This window comes from Oreochromis aureus, linkage group 3 (assembly GCF_013358895.1).
Source record: "Oreochromis aureus strain Israel breed Guangdong linkage group 3, ZZ_aureus, whole genome shotgun sequence".
NCBI lineage: Eukaryota > Metazoa > Chordata > Actinopteri > Cichliformes > Cichlidae > Oreochromis > Oreochromis aureus.
In genome coordinates this window covers 26,365,301-26,390,015 of record NC_052944.1, presented here as the reverse complement: position 1 = coordinate 26,390,015, position 24,715 = coordinate 26,365,301, and the positions used below count along the sequence as shown (strand labels likewise).

The 24,715-nt window shown below is 40.6% G+C and overlaps 1 protein-coding gene across 1 annotated transcript; it reads right to left on the bottom strand.

Moving 5' to 3' along the window:
- Nucleotides 1-7,262: 7,262 nt before the first annotated feature.
- mmp14a (matrix metallopeptidase 14a (membrane-inserted)) lies at nucleotides 7,263-24,715 on the bottom strand. Its single transcript, XM_031729734.2, has 10 exons — nucleotides 24,268-24,715; nucleotides 14,020-14,168; nucleotides 13,686-13,808; nucleotides 13,196-13,503; nucleotides 12,887-13,048; nucleotides 11,716-11,855; nucleotides 11,069-11,207; nucleotides 10,790-10,940; nucleotides 9,332-9,447; nucleotides 7,263-9,161 (listed from the first exon to the last, which is right to left on the bottom strand). The coding sequence occupies exons 1-10, from the start codon at nucleotides 24,349-24,351 to the stop codon at nucleotides 8,863-8,865; spliced, it is 1,671 nt and encodes a 556-aa protein (XP_031585594.1). The 5' UTR covers nucleotides 24,352-24,715; the 3' UTR covers nucleotides 7,263-8,862.

The window sequence follows — 24,715 nt, the reverse complement described above, 5'->3', positions numbered from 1 at the left end:
AAAGGGATCTAAATAGTTGGCTATTCAACCTTTTAAGGCAACTTTTTTGAAGATCATTACTTGCTCAGCACACGCCAGTAACGTCCTAGATTTTCTACGTAATAACATGGTTTTATTTTTTAACCATGCCAACAAGTATATATAAAAAAATAAACAATCCATTTAAAGGAAGTTCATGCCCATGCTACAGTATTGTTTGACCTGTTTGTGGTGTTGACCGCTATGATGCACGTTGACTTAAATGCTTGTTGGCTTAAAACGATGCAGTGCTGTCGTACACTGTTATAGGTGCAAAAATGCAAACAAAGAGTCATTTTAGCCCTCAGCTGGGTGGTTGCTAGGCAACACGATAACATTGTTTTTTGTGATGTGTAATTTGGCTTTTGCAGACGTAACTGAGACTGTCATGAAGTTAAAATCACAGAATGCATTCGTGAGACATAACACATAACACACCATGTCATGAAGCTCTGATCACCTAAAACTGGTTTCTTGAACATGACAATGAGTTCACTGTATTCAAATGACCTCCACAGTCACCAGACCTCAGTCCAGTAGAGCACATTTGGGATGTGGAGGAAAATTTTGATTCTAAATTTTAAATTCTTATCAGTTTATCTGCTTTTCTTTGGCTGGGCACTGATACGGTTTGAGTGAGTGAGTTTCTGTCCACCACTGAAAACCAGCAGAACGAGAAAAAGGAGAGACAAAGAAGTGGCACTGAAGTTTTAGAGTAGAAGTCAGTCGTGCCATAATGTAGGTCACCCAAACAAAGTCCCAGGTTGAATTGCAAGCAGCTGTCCTGGCCACTTCCTGCCTGGCATGGAGAAGGAGTGCTGAGCCCGATGGTTGGTCCTGCCCCGCCCAGCCACACTGTATGAGCTCAGCATTAAAATGGCTGACAGACAGAGACAGAGAGAGACAGAGAGAAAAGGGAGGAGAAAGAAGAAAGGAAGCCAACATGGCTGCCAGAGGTTTCATGTGCATCCTTCTCTGTGACCGGACACAACTTTGAGCAGATGCTTGGCAGTCAATTCTGCAGCAGCTCCAAACAGACATCCAAACTGCTTCACAAAACAAACAGAATGGAGTGAAAGAATGTGCTGCTTGTCACAGTTTGTTTCCTTTATTGCATTTTCTCTCCCTGCAACTTATCAGCAACATCTTTCTCATATATTAAACACAACTGTGCCCTCTGAGTCTCTGCCCATCAAGATGGCATCACCTCAAAAACACAACTAAATCCCAGGCCAAAGCATAGAGCTGTCTGGGAGCACCACCACAGTTTCCCTAGAACTGCACAGGACATAGGCAGTATCATTTAAAAGGAGCACAGGGAGAAGACACTGTTAATCTGACACTCTTTAAAGTAACTGAAGCCACATAACTACTTGCACAAGTATGCAGTGGTTCTTAACCTGGAGTTTCAGATCTCCACAATAATTCAAAGGAGCTCTGACGCGACTAACAGGAGGAAAAACCAGAAAAATATCTGCTACACAAAATGTGGCCCCATGTCAGTGTTTTGAATTCTTATTTAATAGATTTAATTGTGAGCTGCTGGTTAGATTTCTGCTGTAGTGTTTGAAGTTTTAGATTTCTGTTTTTAATTTCCTGATTATTCTACAGTGAGTCCTTGTTTTGTTACCCAGTCTCTGTTTACTTTATGGCTGTTTTAGTGATGGGCTTTGGTTTATGTGTTTACTGTTGTTTTGGTGTTAGGATTAGCCGTAGTCATCATTTCTGTCTCGGTCTGTCTATGCCCTGATCCCTTTGTTTTCTTTATCCTGTGTTATATCTGTGCCTCCTTTGGTTTTTCCCTGTCTTACTTTGAAGGGTTGTTATCTTTGGTGTCCTGGGTCAGTTTTGCTTCCTGATTGCCTGATTAATGTTGCTCGTTGCTAACTGTGTTCACCTGTGTTTAATCTTCTGCGCAAATGGCTCTGTCTTTCCATTCTCATATTTTCCTTTCGTTTGGTCAGTCCTTCCAGTTTAGTTAGTCTTTGTTCCTGCTTTGTCTCCATACCTTGGATTTTTTTCTGTCCCCTATGTTTTTGGACTTTCTTTTGGCCCTTTGGTTTCCTTTAAGGTTTGTTTTATTTCTGTAGACTTGGGTTTCCGCCATTAAAGCTTACATTTGTTCATGACCTTTGCCACTTGTGCCCTGTGTTTGGGCACTTCTAATCTACTAATCATAATAAATTAAAGGTTACCATTTGTTCTTCAGATCTACCCCCCGCAACACAATTTACTTTTTTATAACCCATAACCAGTCAGACATCTCTTGACTTTAAAGGGATCTAAATAGTTGGCTATTCAACCTTTTAAGGCAACTTTTTTGAAGATCATTACTTGCTCAGCACACGCCAGTAACGTCCTAGATTTTCTATGTAATAACATGGTTTTATTTTTTAACCATGCCAACAAGTATATATAAAAATAAACAATCCATTTAAAGGAAGTTCATGCCCATGCTACAGTATTGTTTGACCTGTTTGTGGTGTTGACCGCTATGATGCACGTTGACTTAAATGCTTGTTGGCTTAAAACGATGCAGTGCTGTCGTACACTGTTATAGGTGCAAAAATGCAAACAAAGAGTCATTTTAGCCCTCAGCTGGGTGGTTGCTAGGCAACACGATAACATTGTTTTTTGTAATGTGTAATTTGGCTTTTGCAGACATAACTGAGACTGTCATGAAGTTAAAATCACAGGATGCATTCATGAGACGTTGTAGTTGCATGAAGGCAAAAAGAAAAAAAATGATAAATTTAGCCCAATGCTAGGTTGTTGCTAGATAACATGATGACCTCATAATGTCTGATATAGATAAGACCCTTGAGGGGCCTAGGAGGTACCTGTGTGCCACTTCTAGCTGCTCAGGTCTTGATGGTGTAGGAGGAGTTTGCAGACAAAGAAACAAATACAAAGACAGAGCTTTTGTGTTTTATAGTAAAATAAATGAAGAATCCAAATCCAAATCAAACACATGCCGCTTTAAGAGAAACATAGATGAGATGATGTATTTTAGTCAAGGGCTCTTCTCCTGTTAGGAGATGTTTATCCTTTCTGTTTAGTAGTAATGCTTTTATCAGTGTTGATTATCAGTAAATGAATGATTAAATGTCCTCTGCAGCTGTTTTCCAGAAGTTAACTTGTGTCTGTTATTGCATCTGTATAAGACACATTAGAAACTTTAGGTTAAGTGCACGGGTAACTGAAGCCTAATGTTTTGTCTGCTGAAACAGGAAGCATTCCCACACAGTATCTACAAATCCTTCACTGTTCGAGCAGAGCAGCAGCTGGATAAGTTGACAGAGTGCGGGAGAGAAGTCCACTGAGACAAATGGAAGCAGCAGGTGACAGAGAGTTTAGCCAGAAGAGGAGGAAAAGGGTCGAGCAGATGTGCAGAGAAAAAAAAGTGGAAACTGAGGGGTTAGTCAGGTTACTTCTGTCAGGTTTACTCCCAAGAGTGAAGCAGAGGGTCTCATTCACTAACACACAACCTTTGCATGACAACAGGGTAATTAATGAATATGAGAAGAGTAGAAATGGAGAACCAATGTGTGAAAAACTACACACACCTCATGATTCAGTTGCTTGTAGATCCACCAATAACAGGGATGACTTAAAGAAATAATCTTTTGTGTCTTTCACATCACAGTGGAGGAATTTTGACCCAGTTACAGTTTACAGTGTTGCTTCTGTTCATTGAAATTTGCAGTCATTTATGCAGAGCTCTCTTAAAGTGCCACCTCAGGATTTCAATCAAGCTGCGGTTTGAACTTTAATCGGGCCCTCGCAGCACTCTGATTCTTTTTTTTTCCCAGCCATTCTCTTGTTAATATGCCACTGTGCTTGGGATCCCTGTCACTGACCCAGTTTGGGCAAATAATCTTTGCATATAGAGAAGTTTGTGGTTGACTCAGTGACTGCAAGGTGGCCAGGTCCCATGGCTCCATCGTGCCTCCACCACTGTGCTGACAGTTGGTATGAGGTGTTTGTGCTGATATAGCATTTTAAAGAGGGTATACTTTCCTTTTACCATGACTGTAGGTACCACATTTATGCAGAAATGTACTTGGGTGGGCCATTGCTCTGTAACGTCCCTGCTGAATGTGCATTGCTCTCTATCAAACTTCACTCCCACCTCTCTCATTATGCTCTTTTTGTTTAGAGTTTTGTTTACAGAACATTTAACAGATTAAAGACCCAAATTTCCCCTCCTGATATGCTGGCGTGCAAAACTGAGGTTGATAATCATGACTTTGCATGAAACCTGAGCCCAGAGTGTTGCTGCGTAAATGCTGGATGTGTAAATAAACCACTTTTTTTTTTCCTGATAAGTTTACAACATGCAGTGATTTGTCAGTGTTGTGATGACAGCTTCTCTCTCCAGCAAACAATGACCCCAAAAGAGAAGAAATGGAAATGCAGCTTTAAGAAGCCAACGACAGCTCGGTTTAACAAGGAAGTGGTGCATTACAAGGACTACATTGCTCTTTTTACTGTCTTTTGTTTTCCTTAAAAACAACATTAAGCTAGTTATCAAATTACAATCTAAAATAGATAAGGCCTGAACAAAATATGCATTCATAAAGAAGAAAATGCACAAACAGGACCGCAGAGAGAAGTGCTGAAAACTAAAAGTAAAACAGGAGAGGTCAGAGTCGCTTAAATATTCTCCTTAAGTCAGGCTCCTCATACCCACCTGCTTTTCCCTAAATTGATTTTATGTTGCTTTGAGTTTGTAGTTAATCCGTCGTTATTGTTGTTTACCATTTGCTGTTGTGTGGATGTGAAGAGTTAAACCAGAGAGGAAAAAAAGGGTAAGGGGGGTGGAAGAAAGAGCAAAAACAGACCAGAGATACTTGTGGTAAGAAGAGGAGGGGTGGTTCGAGTCTGCAGCCTCATAAAAAGAACAATTTTGCAGTGGGTGAGGAAATAAGAGGAATTAAGGGACGGGGAGGAGGCTGCTTGCAAAAAAAAGAAAAAAAAAAGTTTTTTTGGAGAGGAACTTGCAAAGGGAATCATATCCCCAAACCTATGAGATAATTTCTGGCCATCCCTTCCCTCTTCTCAGCTGACTTACTCGCTTCTTTTTCTTGTTTTTCTTTCTGTAAAAACTGTTTTTATTTGTGTATTTAATGGCATGTTTTAAGAGAACACTTTACCTTTAAATGTGAACACACACACACACACACACACACACACACACACACACACACACACACACACACACACACACACACACACACACACACACACACACACACACACACAAAGAGGTACAGCATCCACACACACATGCATATGCAGGCTGCAGCCGATGTTTCAAGAATACCAGATGCTCGGCTGGAACGCGTTTCTCTGAAAAATGTGACCGTTCCATCATTTTTTCCAGCTCGTTCCTCGACACATGACTGCCGGCTCCGAGTCCAAAACAACCAGCGGTGTAACTGTATCCAGACGGCTCCTCTGCAGCCCTCCAGCAGCTGCACAAGGCTCTCCTGCAGCAGGCTCAAACCTGGTGAAAGCCCTTTATTAATTCAAAAGTGACACATGACCTTTGACACATATCTCTCTCTCTTTTCTCTTTTTTCCCCGTCTTTGTTTTTGTGCCGCCCTTTCTCCTCTGAAGGCCCAGCACCGCGCTGTGTTTTCTCTGCTTCTGCAGGCTGCAGAGAACACTTACTGTAGGTCGAAGGATGTTTAAGGTGTTTGTTGTGTTAGTCCACAGCGTTTGTTCACTCATGGCTAGAGCTTATAGAGACACTTACAACAGATTTTAGATGGTTGTGCACAACGGAAATCAGACAGCTTTTTTCACTTTCTCTAAGGCTGTGCATGAAAACACAGGAACACTGCAGTAAGAGCGTAATCACCTCAGTTCAGTTCTGATGACTGTTTTTGTCCCACACAAGAGCATATAATGAAATGAAACACAAAAAACCCCCCTGAATGGAAAAAAACAGGAGGAGAAAACCACAGATGTTGATCTGGAGACAGCAGAAGTTGAAACTGAAGGCAGCAGGAATGATGTAACCCTCCCAAACAACCAGTTTTCTCTATAAGAAGGACAAATTTAGTAGGAGACATGGCAGTGAAATAATATGGCATCAGCTGGCACACATTTTGATTGCTGTTGTCAAACCTTGTTTACTGACGTACCTCTAAAGCTGGGCCAGATGGACAGGGTGTGAAACTCACTTTGCAAAGGGGGCCAAATAGAGTTCAGCTCGATCTTAACTATTATCTTATAACCTATAAAAACAAAAAGAGAGTGGTCCCCTTTCATTCCGTGTAAAATGTAACTATGAATTTAATCAATGCCATGTCTTAAGAAAAAGAAGTGCAATATCAGTAATATATTACTGAGAGCGTTGCATTGGGCTTACGCTTTAAGTAAGCCCTTTTTTGTGAAACCAACCAATAGTAAAAAAAAAAAAAGAAAAAAAAAGTTATTCAATAAAAAATGTCTGTCATGTAAGAGTTTATTTAGTTTGTTTACTTTGGTATATTACGGCAGATCGTGTGTCTCTGTGTCAGTTAAATATTCAGCATTTTCACGTTTTCCAAAGCGTTCCCGTGGGGTAGATTAGACCGTGGGTGAAGCATTTTCTAGCCTTGTGGTCATATGTTTGACACACCTGACTTCACCATGCCCACCTGTGATGCTCGGTGTGGACTTACCATTAGTGATCACATTCAGCTACCACTCAGTGATCTCATTCATCTGGTGTGACAAGCCAACAATGTCTCTTGTTTAACTGCACTGTAAGCCTGAAATTTCAAACTCTGAATCTGATCATTTGCATCTTTTCATTCACCAGATACTTAAACTGTAAACTAGCATCTGTTGAGCTTATTAGTTTAACTGTACTGTTTGCTAGCAATTTCATCTTTTTAAGGCAACAGAACCTTTTTTGTTATTAACTTACCTTTTTTTTTTTAAATTTTGACTGTTTTTACTGTTAAATCTCATCTCTGAGTAACCTTCACAGCTCGAACGTCTTCAGATCCACTCAGTGCTTCAGTTTTTTACACATTACCTGACTCTTACCTACAAAAGTGTCCTCTGGGTTACGTTTACCTTTTACTCGAATGGCTAGTAGCTACACATTGGTATTTACTGTAAACCTTCATTTTTCCGGTATCACTATTAAGACTGTGCATCAGTGTGGCGTGAAGAATGGGGAAAAATGTAGAAAAGAGTTTAATTCCACTCGATCCGATGAAATATAAACGCGAACAGGCAGGAAAAAAGTATTTGTTCAATTTTATTGATAAAATCATCATTATAAATATAATTACCATTATCATTGTTATGAATTAAATCAATTTATCTTTAGATTTGACTGGTGTAAAAAAAAAAAAATCAAGCACCATTCGCATTAATAAATAGAGTTGCTTGTGCCAACATCTGGGTTATTTTGGGTATCACAAAAGAAAAAAAAAAAAATCAAAAAAAAAAAATCCCATATCTCACATTCACCCCCCTGATCTGATCTAATTCTTCTCACACTGGATGTAAACTGGGATTCATTTCCATCATTGTCACGTTATGCCTCTGTCCAGCAGGACTCCAAATGACAATGTGCAAAAACAAAGAAAAAAAAAGTATTCAAACTTTTCCAAGAGAACAATAATAACAATAATCATACTTATAATAACAACAATTTCCATGAAAACAATCATAATTAAAAATTGCACCATGTTGCAGCTCTGCTCGTATTTAACATTAATGTACTTCAAAAAAAAAAAAGAGATAAAGCATCACATTTAAAAACATAATCTTTACCATCTGACTGCTTGCACTGAGTTTGGTTTGTAAGTTTGAGTGTAAAAAAAAATCCTTCGTGTTCATGTTTCGGTTTTTAGACTTGGTCTGAAGCCTGAATTACAAACCCACATGTGTGCATGTTTAAGCCTGCATCAATCAAAACTAACACTGTGCACAAGAAATGTGCTTTTACATAGAGAGCCACTACATACAGTTATACAGAGAGAGCGCTGTCAGGATATGACACCTCAGTACCGACTGCATCAGGCCTATTTAAGTACCTTTCATTAACAAATATGGACATTCACCCCCAAAACACCAATTTTAGATTAAAAAAAGCTCAGTTATTGTAAATGCTGTAAAACAGAATTAGTACTTTGTGTCATTTGTATTAGAAAATATTGAAATCTTGGATGTATTCTCAGTGCTGTGGATGCTTTAAATCACTATTATGTACTGAGGTCATAGTTCCCAGGCCTTGTTATTGGTTAAAAAAAGAAAAGAAAAATGAAACACTGATTTAAGAGGAAAATGTCATGTTGAAACTTTAAATCTCCCCCCTCAAAAAAATCCCAACACTGTTACCAGAGACAAATTTCTTGGTAAAAGTCAAACAGAAACACAGTTTTCAGAATTAGAAGTGAATCAGACAGCAGTTCAGGTGGAGTCGTCCAGTTAAGGGAAAGGATGGGATGAGATGGGGGACAGAGGGGAGAGGTGGCAGGTCAAGCTGCTGATGAGGATGAGTCTTTGTATATCTCCCTCCTCTGTGTGAGACTGCGGGTATTTTCTTAATCTCTCAACACACAACAGTACACGTAAATAGTTAACATACAAATATACATTTTCCTGATTTCAGTTTCAAGGGCCTTTATTGTTTTGTTTTCCCCTTTTTGTGGCACTTACAAACCACCCCAAAAAACTTTAAAAAATGTCCCCCTTCTGTCTCTCATTTCTTCAGGTTTTTCTCCAGTTTCTCTCTTCTTCTTCTTCTTCCTCTCGATTTCCATCCTCGCTCGGCCCTCGCTCCGTCCCTTTCTGTCCCTCTGCGGCAGTCTGTCAGCTACCTGCTGCTCTGTCTACACCTTGTCCAGCAGGGATCTCTTGCAGTAGAGGAGGCGTCGGGGCGTGCCGTACTTCCTGAAGAACAAAATCGCTCCCAGAGTGATGACAACCAGCACCAGAAGAAGGACGGGGATCACCACGGCCAGGGGATTGGCCCAGCTCACCGAATCCGACTCTTTGCGACCCTTCTTGGGGTCCTCGTTCTCGCAGCCCATCCAGTCTTTGAGCACCGACTTGGGGTAGCCGGACTCCACCTTCAAGTACTGGTTGTTAAACTTCCAGTACTTGTTGGCTTTGTAGAAATAGGTGTAAGCTGTGGAAACAGGATCCGAAACGGTTACAGAGATTCTCTAAGTGTCAACAATGGAGCTGCAATCCAATAATTTTCATTCTTAAACTAATTCTGAGATTATTGTTGTTTCAAAAATCTAAAGAGTCTACCTGAGATCTAAAAAAGAAAGCAGCAAATTAAAAAACCCTTACATCCATCTTCACTCATGATGGTTGCTTTGACGTTATCTGGTGCACCGGTCCACTTGCTGATGGGCTTCGGGTAATCTTTGTCCACTCTGCGAGTCTTCTCGTTGAAACGGTAATATCTGCAAATGACGGAAACGTTAAAGGCAAGAAAGAAACGGCTTCGGGTGGGTACTTCTAGCAACAGAGTCAGAACAGAGGACTCAAACTCTAAATCATATTATAGGCAGTAATCCTACATCAAACTTTAAAGGGTTGCTCCATCTCTTTACAAGTGGGATTTTTTTTAAAACTATGGCCTCAGGATGTGCAGATTGGTGGCCAATTAAAGGAAAATCTTGAGCCCTCGAGGCAATGACGAAACGTGTGGTTCTTCCAGGATTTCAAAAGCCCCGTCCACGAGGCACGAATGATCAGTCACTGGTTTGAGCAAGAATATGACTGCTGTGAATCATACGTTAACGCCTTTTAAGCATCTCAACCCAGTTAAACATGTGTGGAAGATATTGGACTGGCATATAAAAACAGTGCTCCTCATCAAACACAGGGAGTATCTTTATAGAGCGCTGTGCTCCATCCCTGCAGCAGAGTTCAGGGACTCAGAGGTCAATGCTTTGCTGTTTACACAGACGTCAGCGGCCCAACACTGAGACGCTTCATGGTGGCTTTTTTCCCCTTTAATTAGCAAACTGTTTGTATTTTATCATAAAACCAATGTTAGGTCTGGAGTTTGATCTTTTAAGATGTCTCGGAGCCTTGATGCAAGTCAGCCCTCACATATTTCCTCTATGTTGTTATTAAAATACAAAACCTACTGTTACTGCTGGGGTAAAAATCAATTCTCATGTCTATCTGCAACTGTGTGTGTTAGAAAGGGCAGCATGAGTAGTAGTGCTTATTTTTAACAAGTTCACAGATGAGCTCGCAAAGCATATTTTACCCTAAGAAATGCTTATGCCCACAATCCTTTAACTTAGATGTTTAAAACATGTTACATGTTCAACTTAGATCCTTTAACTGGAATACATGTAAATTTGTTACATAAGCACAATGTAACTGAAGCTGGTCAAATTAAACTTCCTTGGTAGATATACATTCAGGTATATTTTCCTTAATGATCGATTATTTTAATAAATAAAACTTTGATTTGACATATTTCTGTTGGATTTTACTCAAATTGATTCATGTTTATGAAAACAAATAATTTAAGTGTACAAATACTGTTGTATAGGCTTCACAGTAAAACCCATTTGATGAGGATATAACAAGAATTAAAAGTATAAAAAGAGTTTAAAAAAAAATCAATCTAACACCTAACATTACATGCAGACTCAAAAAGAGGTTTGGTATGATATAAAAAGTTAAAAAATACCTTATAAGATAAGGCTGCATATATTGTGAGAAAGGTTTCTTCTCATTTAGGAAACAAAGTAAAACAAACGGTGAATGAAAAGGAAAACTCACTGAGAGTCTTTGAAGAAGTACGTCTGTCCTGTTGGCGTGTAGAAGAGAGCGGCGTCGATCTTATCTTCGGGCAGACCGGTTCCCAGATCCTTCAGGCTCTTTGGAGAGTCCTTGTCCATAGTGGACTCACTGAAAACCCAGTATCTGCTACCTGGAAGTTAAAAAGAACAAAGATTGAAAACAGACCAGTTCAGCCTGATCAGAGCGTAGAACACATGCAACAGCTGCAGCAGCAGTCATCATAAATTTGGTTCCTCACTGATCCCACATGGAACCTACCTTTGAAGAAGACAAATTTTCCATCATCCCTCTCGTAAGCGGCATTGATGTTTGATGGCAGGCCTTTCCAAAAGTGACTTATGAGCATCGGGTAGCCAGGCAGCACTTTGTTGTTGCGCAGACGCCAAAACCACTTGTCCTGAAAAGATACACGGGAACCGATCGACCCATTAAACAACCAAATCATTAATAATTAAAACTTATGAGATTACCCAAATGTACCACTGAACAACATAAGAAATGTAGTTACACCCTTTTGCACATTGTCTACAGCGAAAACAACAAAGATTTACAGTTTAAAGTAAACTTTCCATCAAATATAATTTAATCTCCGTAATATTTTGGATATTTATAAATGAGCTATTTGTATATATAAGAGCTATTTCTTATATTGTGTAACTTTGTGATGTATTGTATTATTTAATTTAGTTTACATAGTTACTATTATTACATTTTGTGACCTTAGGGATAAATAAAATATTCTGATTCCGATTCCTCTACAAGCTGTAGTCAAGATTCCTAATATTTCTAACATCGATTAAAATGTTGATTTTTCAGAATTAGCTCAGGATTGTGCATTTTTATCTGCTGGGTTATATCACTGAAAACACAGCACTGCCCCAACTCAAAGAAACCGTCTTTTGTACCTTAAATACAAACTTTTCCCCTCTGAGGACAGCGATGGTGTCAAAGTGTCCATCACAGACGTCAGGGCCGTGATCCGGCTTGTCGGGATTGGAGGGTTTAGTGGGACGAGGAGGAGGAGGAGGAGCTCCAGACTTTGATCCTATGATCAGAGAGAGAAGTGAAACATGCTTAATTTGCAGGACCGCAAAAAAAAAAAAAAAAAAAAAAAATCTATTTTTAATTATGCTTAGAACTTCTTTTTGTTTTGCTACATATTGCAGTATTTAACATGATGATTTATTGCACTTACTCAATATTCGTCTTAAATTTAACTAAAAAAGAACAATGCTGACACAGTGAAAGAAGGTTTTGTTGTTTAGACATATTTTTTCAAGGACATTGTTTTAATTGTTAGTTTTTACTTGTTAGCGTCGCATTGTGTAGATAATTCAGGGGCCACACAGTCTCGTAATCTTTGAGTTCAGGTGTTGTCAGCCATATAGTCTACTTTACTAATTTTTTATAAATGAATGGGTTTTTCTAAAGAGCTCAATGAATTTGAAAATGGTTCTGTAGCAGGATGCTACCTTTACAACACGTTAGTTTGTGAAGTTTCTTCACTCCTAGATATTCCACCATCAGCTGTAAGTGGTTTTATTGCCAAGTAAAAGTTTCATGAACCACTGCAATGAATCCACAAAGTGGAAGACCACATGAAGTCACAGAACGGGCTCAGTGAAAAACACCCTGCAGACTCCATAACTGCAGAGTTCGGGGCTCCTCTGGCATTAACATCAGCACACCAACTGTGCACTGGGAGCTTCATGGCATGATTTTCCCATAGCTCAGCAGCTCCCGTAGGTGCAACGTGTAGGCGGCCCAATTATTTGTCCATATAGCGTAGTTTATGGATTGAGCTTGCTAGCTTTAGCTAATTAGGAAGAACTCTTAACTTTACACAGAAATATGGTCCCTTCTGCCTCTAAAAGCAGACTTTAAAAACACCAGTTTACAAAACATATATCTATGTCTACTTTTACATATCGGCCATGGCACTGATGGGGTTTGTTAGTAAAAAAAGTACCCAACAGCTTCAAAGAGGGGAGTCTCATAAAGTATTGGAGTAAGTGTCACTAAGAAAGTTGGTTCATTAATAAATAAATGCCTGTTTCTTCTAGTAAACCAACGCACCATAAATTGCCTGGATTCCTCTGCGGTCATCATCAGGGAGCTGGAAGTTTTCGGTGTCAAACCATTGATAGAAGGGGGCCATGATGGCAGCGGGGTCGTTGGAGTGCTCTAGACCCAGAGCGTGACCAAGCTCGTGGACAGCGACCAGGAAAACATCGTTACCTTCAAAGAGAAGATCATAACGTTGCAGAAAGCACTGGTCAAAGTCCTGAAACTAACGTTTTCATGATTTCAAACAATCTGCAATACACAAAGTTTGTCTTGTCCTCTTCTTTTCAACCTTTCACCCTCTTCTCTTCTTTCTCTTACCTCCCTGATCGACCGTCCCAGTGGTCCAAGGTTCAGCAAGGTCAAAGTGTGTGTCTCCACCAATGGCTGGACCGGGGAAATAAGCGTGAGCTAGGAAACCACCCTCGCCGTCGAACGGTGTGCTGTCGCCGTGGAATCCCTCTGCGAAGGAGAGCATGATGTCTGCGTACTTATCAGGTGAGCCTCTGATCTGACTGAAGGGGATCTCTCTGAAGGTGAGTGGGATGGCGCTCTCCCACACCTTGAAGGCCTTTCGAATGGCGTCAAACGTGGCGCGTTGGCCAACTTTAGGGGTGTAGTTCTCTATGCTGGAGAAGCAAAGAGAAATGAATCAGCTTACATCAATAATAACAATTTGTGATTAGCATTAGTCACTGTGTTTTCTTGAGCTAGAACACAATAAACTTCATATTTCCAGAATAAATTCAAAGTCCTATGTAAAAGTTGAAAAGTAAAACCAAATCACTGGATAGTGTAGGTGAATTCTGACCTGAAGGTCACCTCGGACTTGTCCCACTTCAGACCCTGCACAGCATATCTCTTTCTCCTCAGGTTGCTCTTCAGCACTGGCCCAAACTTGTCAGCAACGCCACATCGCGGCCGTTTCATCGCCCTGGAAACACAAAAGTAACACTTTCAGTTTTAATCCAGAAAGTTTGTGGACTCCTCTGAAGAAGTTGTGGTTATTAGGTCTTTAATAATGGCTATTTTAGGTCCTCACACAGCCGCTTCTATCCAAAAATGTATAAAGAATGTGACAGTCCGCTATTCACCTGTAATAATCGGAGGCCAAGCTGTTATCTTTAATGTAAACCAGGACTCACTCTATTGTGTTGGTGTCTATGGAGCCAGTGACGGTCAGTCCGTAAAAACTCTGCATGGCGGATATCGCTTTACTGATGGTGTCTGGTGAGCGGATGGCCTGCGCTCTCACATCACCCGGAGGCAGGTAGCCATACTGCTGCAGCCAAGCCTGATGGAGAGACAGAGAAATAAAAGTTGAATAACACCTTTACTTCACAAATCATTTTCTGACTAGCTGGACTAAGCTAAATACTGATGCTTCACTGAAAAGAAGAACTGTCTTGTAGGTATTCAGTTTTAGAAACTCAGTAGTGTTAGCCTGAGCATTTTCAGTCAAAGTGGTGTCATTTTGTCATCAAGAAACACGTAACTTTTAGGTGCAAATGAGACATGTCAGTTATGGAAGTTGCCCATAGTTTGCGTGGAAGATATTAACTTGTCTGGAAACACTTGCAGACAAGTGTTTCCAGACAACTGTGAAAAGTGCAAACTGGAAACCAAGACAATAAAAGTTGCACCTTTTCAAATGTGTTCAGTGGTAAAATACAACTTTTATTTTGAAGGCAAACTGTCTCATTTTCCAGTGTGGACTCCACACATTTTAATACTGGTTGGCAAGTAGTTGGCAAGTGTTTGCAGACAACTCAGCATCTTTGATGCGAATGGCAAATGTGGCAGTCACACCCAGCGTCAACGAGCAACTATTCTCCAACTACAGAGGGAAAACATACGTTTCTCTCGTGACAACATGTTGCTGTGGGGGTTGACGACTGCTAGCTTCCTGGCCTAAGTGACAGAGACCTTGATTGGTAATTTACTTTGTGATTTTTGAGTCACACAAATGCATGTTTTTCACATTTTTTGGATGAAATAAGTAACTGAAACATAAAGAAAACACAAATTGTAAAACACACAATAAGCTGGATTAACATATTTCTATAATGCAAGAAAGTTTGTGGGTACAGTATTTTCATCTGAGAAGAACTGAAAAATCACACTCCCACTACGCATAAACCTTAGAAATCTACTGATGCGTGGGTGTAGAGTAAGTGCTGAGTGTGCTCGTATAACCATGCTCACAAAAAGGAAAACTTCAAGCTTGTAAAAAAAATTAATTTATTTGCTAAAATAATATTGTTGCTATAGGAGGCTTTTATTTTCTATTGGGCATATAATTGCTGTTGAAATCTTTCTGTTTTACTTTCTCCTTGACTTCATCAGATGGGCCAAAAACAACAGTAAAAACCACCTGAAAACACCAAAAAACATCTTAGTCAACAGAAAAGAAGGGACTGGCCTCCCGTATGAGCCTGTGGGTGTTTGTCTAATTCCAGTCAACTTTCTGAGCTTGTTTGGACCTGCTTCTCTTAGTTCAGCTGTACATCACACATTGTATGGCAGATAATGGGTGTGTGTGGGTGTATGAGTGGGTTTTTGTGTACCATGCTGTCTTGCTTAACCTCCCTCTTCAGCAGCCAACACACACTGAGGTAACTCAGCATGCTAAATTTATTGTCTTTTCTTCATGTGACTGTGACATTACCCAGTTTATGGTTTCTTTAAAGCTAACATCAAACCCTCAAATGTCCCCTTGATTTTTGCTGGACTTGTAACGGGAAACTTTGTTGTGGGGTCATAAGGAGGCATGAGAGAGGAATTGAAAGCCAAATAAAACACTGATGTCATCTTTGTCACAATGACCCAGAACTCTGTCTAGACGATCGCTGCCAAATACAGCTGTCACGAGGGTGGAAAAAAAACATCTTCAGGAACATTTGGGCTCCTCAAAGCTTTAACTTTAAGATCCCTTTGCCACTGTCTGTGTCTATTGTCCTCCTCGCTGTCTGTCTATCTGTGCTCTTGCCAACCGAAACCACCACTGTTTATCTTTACACACTAAAGGCCAGTCTTTTCTTTCCACTGCCTGCTGCTGGTGGTCAAAAACTGGGCCACTGTAATGGAGAAGTTTGACAATGGGGGAAAGGGGAGAAAAGTCAGATGACACCTTCGATGGCACTCCTACTTGCTAGGAGAAAGAAAATTCAAAGAGCTAATAGGTAATAGCTGACAGTAAGTAGTTGTTTACCCATTTGTAGACAGAAGCTAAACTAACTAAAAAGCTGAGCTGAGCAACCTCTACACTGGTTTAAGGTACTTCTTGAACGCTGCCTTGAATTTAGATGTAAATGAATGTTAATAAATTAACATGGTACACACCTGCTTAACCAGGTGAGCTAAAGGCAGCTATCTGTTCACAGCCATAAATAACACACACGATATGGTAGATAGTGGGTGTGTATGTTTGTATGAGTGGGTTTGTGCCACAAAGGATAGATGTATTAATCCTTTTATGGCAGTAATCTGTGCTTCTCGCTTTCTAAAAACTGCTCTGCGTAGATCTCTGCACGACACGGAAACAACGTCAACATCCGTCCGTCCACATTTTAGTCTATGCCATCATGGACCACAAACTATTTTGATCCGGGAAATGACGTCAAGGTTTTAACCATGTTTGGCTATAAATAGACATCCTAATATGCATAATCTGAGTCAACATATAAAGGTCAAAATGTCTAACAAATGGTTGAAACAGCTAGCTAAACATGTAGCTAAATTGTTAGCCAATACAGAAAGTGTTAAAACTGCTCTCAAGTACCCGGGCGCATTTAAAACTGTATGGTTAAATAAATAAAAAATGCTAATAAACATACTTGACCTTATGAATAAAAAATCAATTTTAACTAAAAATACATTGCAATTGCTAGCTAAAAATATGATGATAGAAAACAAAATCGCTAACCAAACGGTTGAAATAGCTAGCTAAAATTACTACAAAAAAGTTCTAAATGAGTTTCTAAAAAAATCTGGATAAGCAATTTAAAGTTGTCACCATACATAGCGGATGTTGTTTTATCACTATGTTCTGTTAATACTGAAAATAGTGATGACAGTATGCTGGTAAGCTGAACGTAATTCTAAGAGTAAAGTGTAATCTGGAGCTAGCTTAAACACGTTCTAATGAACAAACATCACAGCTGGTGTTGATAAAAGGTTCTTAAGTCAGTTTCGTGTCAGATAAAAAAGGCTGTAGCTTCACATTTGACTATCAGACACTGGAGCTGTAGCTAACTCATCATCTCCTGACTCCCTTGTTGAAGCTAAATGCATCTTGAAGTGTGTGTTTCCAATTATATATGTGCACAGACAGAGTTAAAACAAATTTTTATCCCCACCACAAATTAAGCCAGTGGAATTACCCCGAATTCCTTCGTTAGCGTCATCTAAACCTCAGATATCTCTCTTGTTCCACCATATGTCCTGGTTTTCTCTTCAAGCCTGCCTCGAGCAAGCGAAGGGCAAACCATGGATGGAAAAGGAGCAACTGGGCAACAACTGGGCCATCCACAGCCTGTGCACACACAGCTACTGTTAGTCATGTGGTGGGCAGAGAGGCCAGAGAACAAGGTTCACTTATGTCAACCCGCAGAGAGTCGACTTATCCCCCTTCTCCCTATCTTTGCATATTCAGTCGGATTATTTAAACATCTAGTAAATGTATTTTATCCTCTGACTCTCTAACACTAACCAACCAAATTTACTTTCTCTGCCTCTCCACTAAATACGACTAGTGTGCCCTGTGGCTCCAGTGCGGTGAAGCGTCTGCTTCTATAAAAACACTCTCCGCTCCACTGCATGAAAGTCTCTCCCACACTGTGAGGACCTCCACTTCTCTCCTCTAGTCCCAAACTACTCCACACACCGCCACCACCTCCGGTCGCAGCGCCAGGTATCCCAGCATGCACCTCGCCTCTGTGGAACTCCCTTGCAGCCACCATCAAAGCTTCTATTTATTAAGATTTGTACATGGCTGGTATTGTTGGCCTGTGGGTAGCCAATTACCTGGCTACACAGCCACGTGTGGTCAAAGTGCTGCTGCTGGTGGTTGGTAAACACACCTTTGAGCCCGTGTAGTGACGTGTGGTCTGAACATATAATGCACAGAAACACAACTGATGTAATGTAGTGGAAAAGTTGGTAAAGCTGCACGATGTAGCTCCACTCTGTCCCTCTATCGATAGTTAATCATAGATTGATTCAGTTGCTTAAAATGCAGTTGTTCCAGCTCCCATGGTGTTTTTGCTCTTCTTCTGTGTCATTTACATATCTGCTGGACTTATGATGACTTATGAGACTGATGAGGAAAACACTTCACTTTGGGGTCTGGCAGAACTGATGTGACATTTTTCACTATTTTTTTTTCCATTAAAGAAAGAGGACGAAGTATCCCAACAAACATGATTTAAAATCTGATGTCCCCACTGGTTGTGATAAGACGCCAAAAACCGTAGACAGATGGATGTTGATGTTGTTTCCCAGGACAATAGAACTCGGGTCAGACTGTTTCTTAAAAAGTGAAAAATGCAGCAAAGAAGGAATTAAATGCATTTGTCTTCGTTTTTTAAACAACGACAAATAATAGGGTTAGTACACAGGGTTAGGAGTTTGTTTATCTAAAATGATGGTACAGTTAGCTCAGTAGGTGGTAGGCCCAAAAAAGTGAAGGTATGAGATTGACTCATTATTGAGGCATTTTTTCTTAAGTTTTTTAAAGAAAACTTTTCCTATTTTCTATATTCCAAGTGTCCAGGTGAACTATTTTTCAACCGTGACTAGATTATGACTTGGTTATTCAGCACCAAAATGTTTGCTGGGATATTGGTGGCGTCTGGTCACAGAAGAGTTGGAGAAAAACGGAGGAAGAACAAACTGCAGCATTTTAGTTTGAATCTGGATCATTGGTTTTGGCAGAGGATTTCTCAACGATATCCTGTAATTTCAACAATCTACAGATTAAAGATAGAATTAAAATGTTCAGCTGCAATTTTAACCTTCACTGTAAATTAGATGGCCACGTATTAAGCTCGAAGCAAGTCCCTGAAATTGAGGAAACATACTTTTAAAGCTCAGAGCTGCATTTCTTTTCTTCTTTAGAAACTCTCGAGTGCTGTTGGGAGTGTGTTTTTGATCGTTATCCTGCTGGAATATTCGTTTTCTGCCAAGCTTGTGGAGACTGGCAGTCACCTTTTGCACTCGTGCAGCCCCGTATCCCAGCACTGTAAACTCCCTGCTCCCTGCTCTTTTATGGACATTTCCATATAAACAGTTTTGGCACCAACTAAAGAAGTTTTTGCTTTGATCATTTTTAAAATCAGGCTTCATTTCCTCACGTCATAAAATACACTGTTGTTCATCGAAAGGCCAGAAATACCAGAAAAATGCCCAGACTTCTGTGAACCAAGACTCATTGCCTGGCCTTATGCAGACCAATCGTGCTTCCAGAGGCCCATTTTGAAGTAGAAAAAAACCCCTGATTGTGAGGACGGAGCTATCTTGGCGTCATCTTATCAAAGGAACTCATCGGGCTTTTTTTCATAATCTTTAGAAAAGTCTCACAGTTTTGTACCCAAAAGCACGCAAGGTTATTTTTCTGGGACGCAGCACACAGAGATGGCCCTATGTGATATCCTTTGCAATGCCTGAGCTGTCACAGCAACTCATCCCATTCCATTTCCAATGGAAACATCTGTGCCGAGACAGGATGCTCTTATCTTTCAGAGCTCAAACTGTGCAAATATTGGCACTGTGACTATCACCTGGTCACCACTGCCGCTTTGGTTTTTGTTGGTCAGAAATCTTCTTCCTTTATACTTTCCCGCTTTTTTGAAGCCAAAAATCTGATTTTTTTTTTCATTTCTTTGTAAAGTCTTCCCCACATGGAGCCAAAATGCTGGCACGCAGACACGGCGACACACTGGAACTCAAAGGTGCGGTCAGTTTTGCTTCTGTGATCACAGATTCTCTTACTCATGGTTCACTTTCTTGTCTCTACTTTTAGGCCTACATTCTTCAATTTAAATACCATTACTCACAACAGGAACTTTTCCACTTATCAACACAACATCTCTATCATGTCTGAACATAGAGTTGTCCATCACAGGCCATGTGGGTGCACTCTCATGAGACTGGAGGTGCGCACACAGACGTAAACCCGGCCACAACTTCCTCACGATGTCATGAACTAGAGTTAAGAAAAAAATTCCAGGAGCATTTATAGTTCTTGTGGTCAAAAACAAAGCGATGAAGAAACTTCCTCTTCAGAGGAAGAAGCATCATATGGGATTTTTTTTCTATTTGTGCAATAAAAAAAACAGACAACAATAACAAGAAGGACAATGGTGTGAGTTTCACTGACATATTTAACCATTTATGAAGAGCAGTTCTCTCTTAAACAATGTTAAATCGCGCCCTTCTGTCCACTGCACTGCTGCTAAAACACTAAACGCTGCCTCTTTGACTTTTATTGATGAAGACTAAATTTTCCTGTCTTTAAAATCTCAGCAGGAATGAGCGAAGAAAACAGACTGACCAGAGCAACGAGGGCAGCAGAAGATGATTTAAAGTGCAGCGTTAGTTACATTAAAGAGGGAAAGGTAAAAGCATTAAGGACAGAGAGTGGGCACAGACACAGAGAGAGAGAGAGAGAGGTTAGGAGTATGGTTGAATTTAAAGTTGAGGGACTGAGTCAGTTGTTCCTCTCGCCGTGTGCCAACGGAAAAAACTGAGAATTCTGCTCATGAGCGGCTGAACCTCTCATTGCTTCACTTCTTGGCGTCTCTGACCCAGTTAGCACTCACAGCAGCTCTGTGCAAAGTTTTGTCTGCTTTCATGTGTCTTCCTGGTCAAACAGGTCATAAAATGCACTCACCGGAGGTTTTGGTTATGGTGAAACACTATTATACTGATGCCCGACAGCTTTATAGAAATATTTACCGGACTGTCTCTACACTCTGGACCACAGCACAGTTCTACTAAAGTTCTCTTTCTTATTTTCAGAGGGAACATATTCGACTTTTTATTCGATTTTTGTTACAACTGTAGTTAATATTTGCACTGTGTGGACAAAAGTATCAGGAGACACCTCTGAATCTTTACATTCAGGTGTATAAAATCAAACATCTAACCACAAAGTCTGCTTTTGCGAACATTTGTGGAATAATGGGTCGTTCTGAATTCAAGTGTGGCGCTGTAACAGGACGCCACCTTTGCAACAAGTCAGCTTTTAAATTTCTTCTCTCCAAGATATTCCGCCGCCACCTCAACAGAGGCTGATTATCAGTGAATTATTGCAAAGTGGAGGCATTTAGGAACCACAACAACTCACAGTGTGTAAAAGTCACAGACACTCTGCTGACTCAGTAACTGCAGAGCTCCAAAGCTCCTCTGGCATTAACATCAGCACATAGACTGTGCACCAGGAGCTTCATGGCCGAAGCTGCAGCTCCTGTAGGTGTAACGTGTAGGTGGCTAATGATTATTTGTCCATATAGTGTTGTATCGTAGGGATTGTTATTACTGGGAAATACTGGCTCAAGTAGGTACAGCCTCGATCTACTGGGTCCACTTTCTGTTCTGCCAAACTTCCCAAATACTCTGCTATTAACGGTAAGAACAGTTGTGTTAACAGGATGATGTTTGTGTGCATTTCCTATTGTATGCTTTTACTTGTAATAGTGTCTTTGTGTTGTTTTTCTTTGTCTTTCTTAGTAAACCGTTGGAATCAAGTTTCTGATTTATACTTTTAGGCTGTAAAAAGAGACTTACTGAATTATAAAGAAGCTACATTATTAATTTATTAAGAGTTTACAAATGTTACTCTATGAAATAAAAGGAAACATATATATTTAATGAAGTAGAACATCTTAGTCTTTTCAACGATCTCCGATGATTTAATTTAATGCAAAATGAAGGTTTTGTTCCAAAGCATACGTAAAGCAGCTGTTTAAAAATCGTTTATATGTCAAATAGTACTGGAATGTATTTATTTTTTTCATAAGTCTTCAAGCTCGGTTTTGTCACAGCACATCTGGCCTTCAATCAGCTGAGCACCTGAGACCAAAAACAGTAAGAGTGCAGTTTTAAACTGCATCTATTTTAAGTTAAAAATAGCTTTAATTGAAGCCTCCATTAGCGTCGCAGTTAACTATTTCTCTTTGATGTCCTCTACCGGCGGACCATTTTCTTAGCCCGGTCAGCACAGATAGCCCCTCAGCTCTCTCTTGAAGTCCATCAGTTTCTCATTAGGCCTGGTCCAGCTGATTATTTTGACATCTCTTAGGTGACAGCTGCCGCCTGTCAAAGCAGCACGCAGCAGATCTCGAGCAAGGGCTTCCCTTTGATGCTACATCAACAGCGGCTCCAGTCAAGATAAAGGGAATTGAACCCAGATGTGTTTTGACCAGATCTGTACAAACCCGCTGCTAGGATCATAAGACATGCGTCTCCAGATGGCAACAGGAAATCTCCAGATTTTTTTTTTTTAAAGTCAAGAATGGAGAGATCCTTTTTAAGAGTCTGTTGTTTTCATTGCTGCCCACTTCCTCTGCTCACAGGGTCTAACTAAGCATTTTATTTAAGTCAAGAATCCATAGAGAAGGCAGAAAAAAGGGGGAGAATGAAAACAGATGGTGGAAGGAAAAGTGGGTACTTCAGGAGAAGTGGTTTAATTTTCAGAGCACAGGGGGAAGTCTTACTTCTCTGTTAGCCGGGCTTCTCTTTTCACTCAGCTTGGATAAATTAGGATTAGTTTGTCAGAGAGATGTTAACATGTTGAGCAACACTGATAAACCACAAAATTCCCGTAAACTCAGTATGAGTTATGTTTGTTGACCCCCCCCCCCTCAGAAAAAGGAGCTTCAGCCACTTCAAGTAAACACTGATGTCACTCACTTGTTATTTTGTCTTTGCTGCTCTGGTTTTTCCACACTTGTTATTTTGTCTTTTGCATCTCATATCTTTCCAGCAGGAGTTTATTCTACTTTCTCCACACAGATGAGTCTCCTGTTTGATCACAGGTTTCATATACAGATCTTAGGTGATGTAATCCTCAACCCATAATTAAAACTTATCCTTCTTCTCCATCAGGGCTGGCTGTTGTGTCTGACACTAAAACTGTGTGCACAGCCTCCATCGCCAGCCGTGACAGTCGCAATTCACCCGATCGTGTTTCTTTTTGCACTGAGGGTTATTGATACATCGCTACGTTGGTGTTTTCTGGCTGTGAGAGGCGATGCTGAAGTAAACAGCCGTGTTTTCTCACTTTGTTTACAGACATTCATCACCGTGTTCGCCACGGGACAGCAGCCTGCGGCGTCTTATAAACTGTCTGACTCTGAGTTATCCACCTTGTCTGGCTTGACTCACACGCCAGCAACTTGTGGTCAGTGACTAAGGTCCTCCTTCGTGCTTCGCGTCTCCGCACAGAGCTGCAAAACACTCTCGTAAATTGAAATGACTTTTTTTGCACAATTGGGATGACTCAAATTTCACATTAAAATCTATAAATGGTGCATCCTGTCCGTTATAGGAAGTGGATGGTAGACTGCAGCGTGCCTGAATGTCACCCAGAAGGGAAACTGCACCATAAATAGTCACATAAATGTACTTTTGACCGATGACGTTATGGTAAACTGGAACTTTTAGTAGGCATGTTGGGCATAAATGGACTGAGACTACAACCACCCATGGTGCTTGCACTCAATTATTTTGGAGATCTGATGGCAGAATAAGTTCTTCAGAAGAAAGCTGCACTCTTCCGTAGTGACACCTCTGTGCATCATGTCCAGCCTCACCAGCTTCCCGTCCGTGCTGCCTGTGCAGCCTGCACAATGAAAACCATTAACCCCCTCCCCCTTAGTACAACCACAGTAACCCCCCCTTTCTTTTTCTCAGAACAAAGCAGCTCAGCTGAGATTTCCACACTGTACACAGCCACTGCATGGCTGGGTCTTTGCCACTTACTGCTGAAAACTTTTGACTCATGGCTTTTTTCCCCCTGGATGGAAAAATAAAGGTTGGGAAGTTCTTGGAAAAAAATGTCAGGCTGTTTGAAGAGGAGAAAATAAACATGAACTGTGGCAGCTTTTAGTGGAAAAAACCTACTAACATTTATAAAGTTATAGGGAGTAAAGGTCATTGGAGTGTCACAGTAATAGATTACTATACAGTTATTGGTAATACGTGCTTTAAGTACATGGAAACCTCAACTCTTTAAAAAAGTGAGCAAACACAGACAGTTTCACAAATACTGTGGGAGGAAAACACACCTGAAAATGCAGACACGCTGCAGCTCGTATTGCACATGCAGAAATGAACGTGTAGCCTCCATAAATGTGCACTGAATGAAGTAAATGTACCTCCAATTCACTTACCTCGGCTTTTAGTACGTCTGCGATGACGGAGGTAAGACCCAAGCAGCAGAGACCGCAGGCCAGGGCGAGGACCCGGAGTATCATTGTGATATCTGGAGATTATCTCGGAGATTTCAGGAAGCTTTCAGTCTACACAAATCCGTCCTGAATAGGGAGGACAAAAAAACTCCAAAACAAAATCGACTGATGCTACTCCGCGTTGTAAAACGTGGCACAAAAACTTTGTCGTATCCGCATGGACACTTTCAGGGCAGTCAGCAACTTTTACGCACAGAAAAGACCGCAGCAGAATCAGAGCCGAAACAACAACAAAAAACAAAAGCAAAAGGCTGAAAAGGGAAAGAGAGATGCTGCAACCTAAAGCCTCGCAGTCTGACTCCCTTTCCCCTATACCAGGACTACCTGTGGCGTGTGTGGACGTGGAGAGAGCGAGCGACAGAGAAGGGAA

Bases quoted from the DNA above. Each gene is read 5' to 3' on its own strand.
- mmp14a (XM_031729734.2), bottom strand. From the start codon at position 24,351: ATGATACTCCGGGTCCTCGCCCTGGCCTGCGGTCTCTGCTGCTTGGGT. The intron at 13,504-13,685 runs GTCAGAATTCAC...TTGCTTCTCCAG, and splicing joins AAGTCCGAGGTGACCTTCAG to CATAGAGAACTACACCCCTA. The intron at 9,162-9,331 runs GTAAGGGTTTTT...CTGTTTCCACAG, and splicing joins CATCATGAGTGAAGATGGAT to CTTACACCTATTTCTACAAA.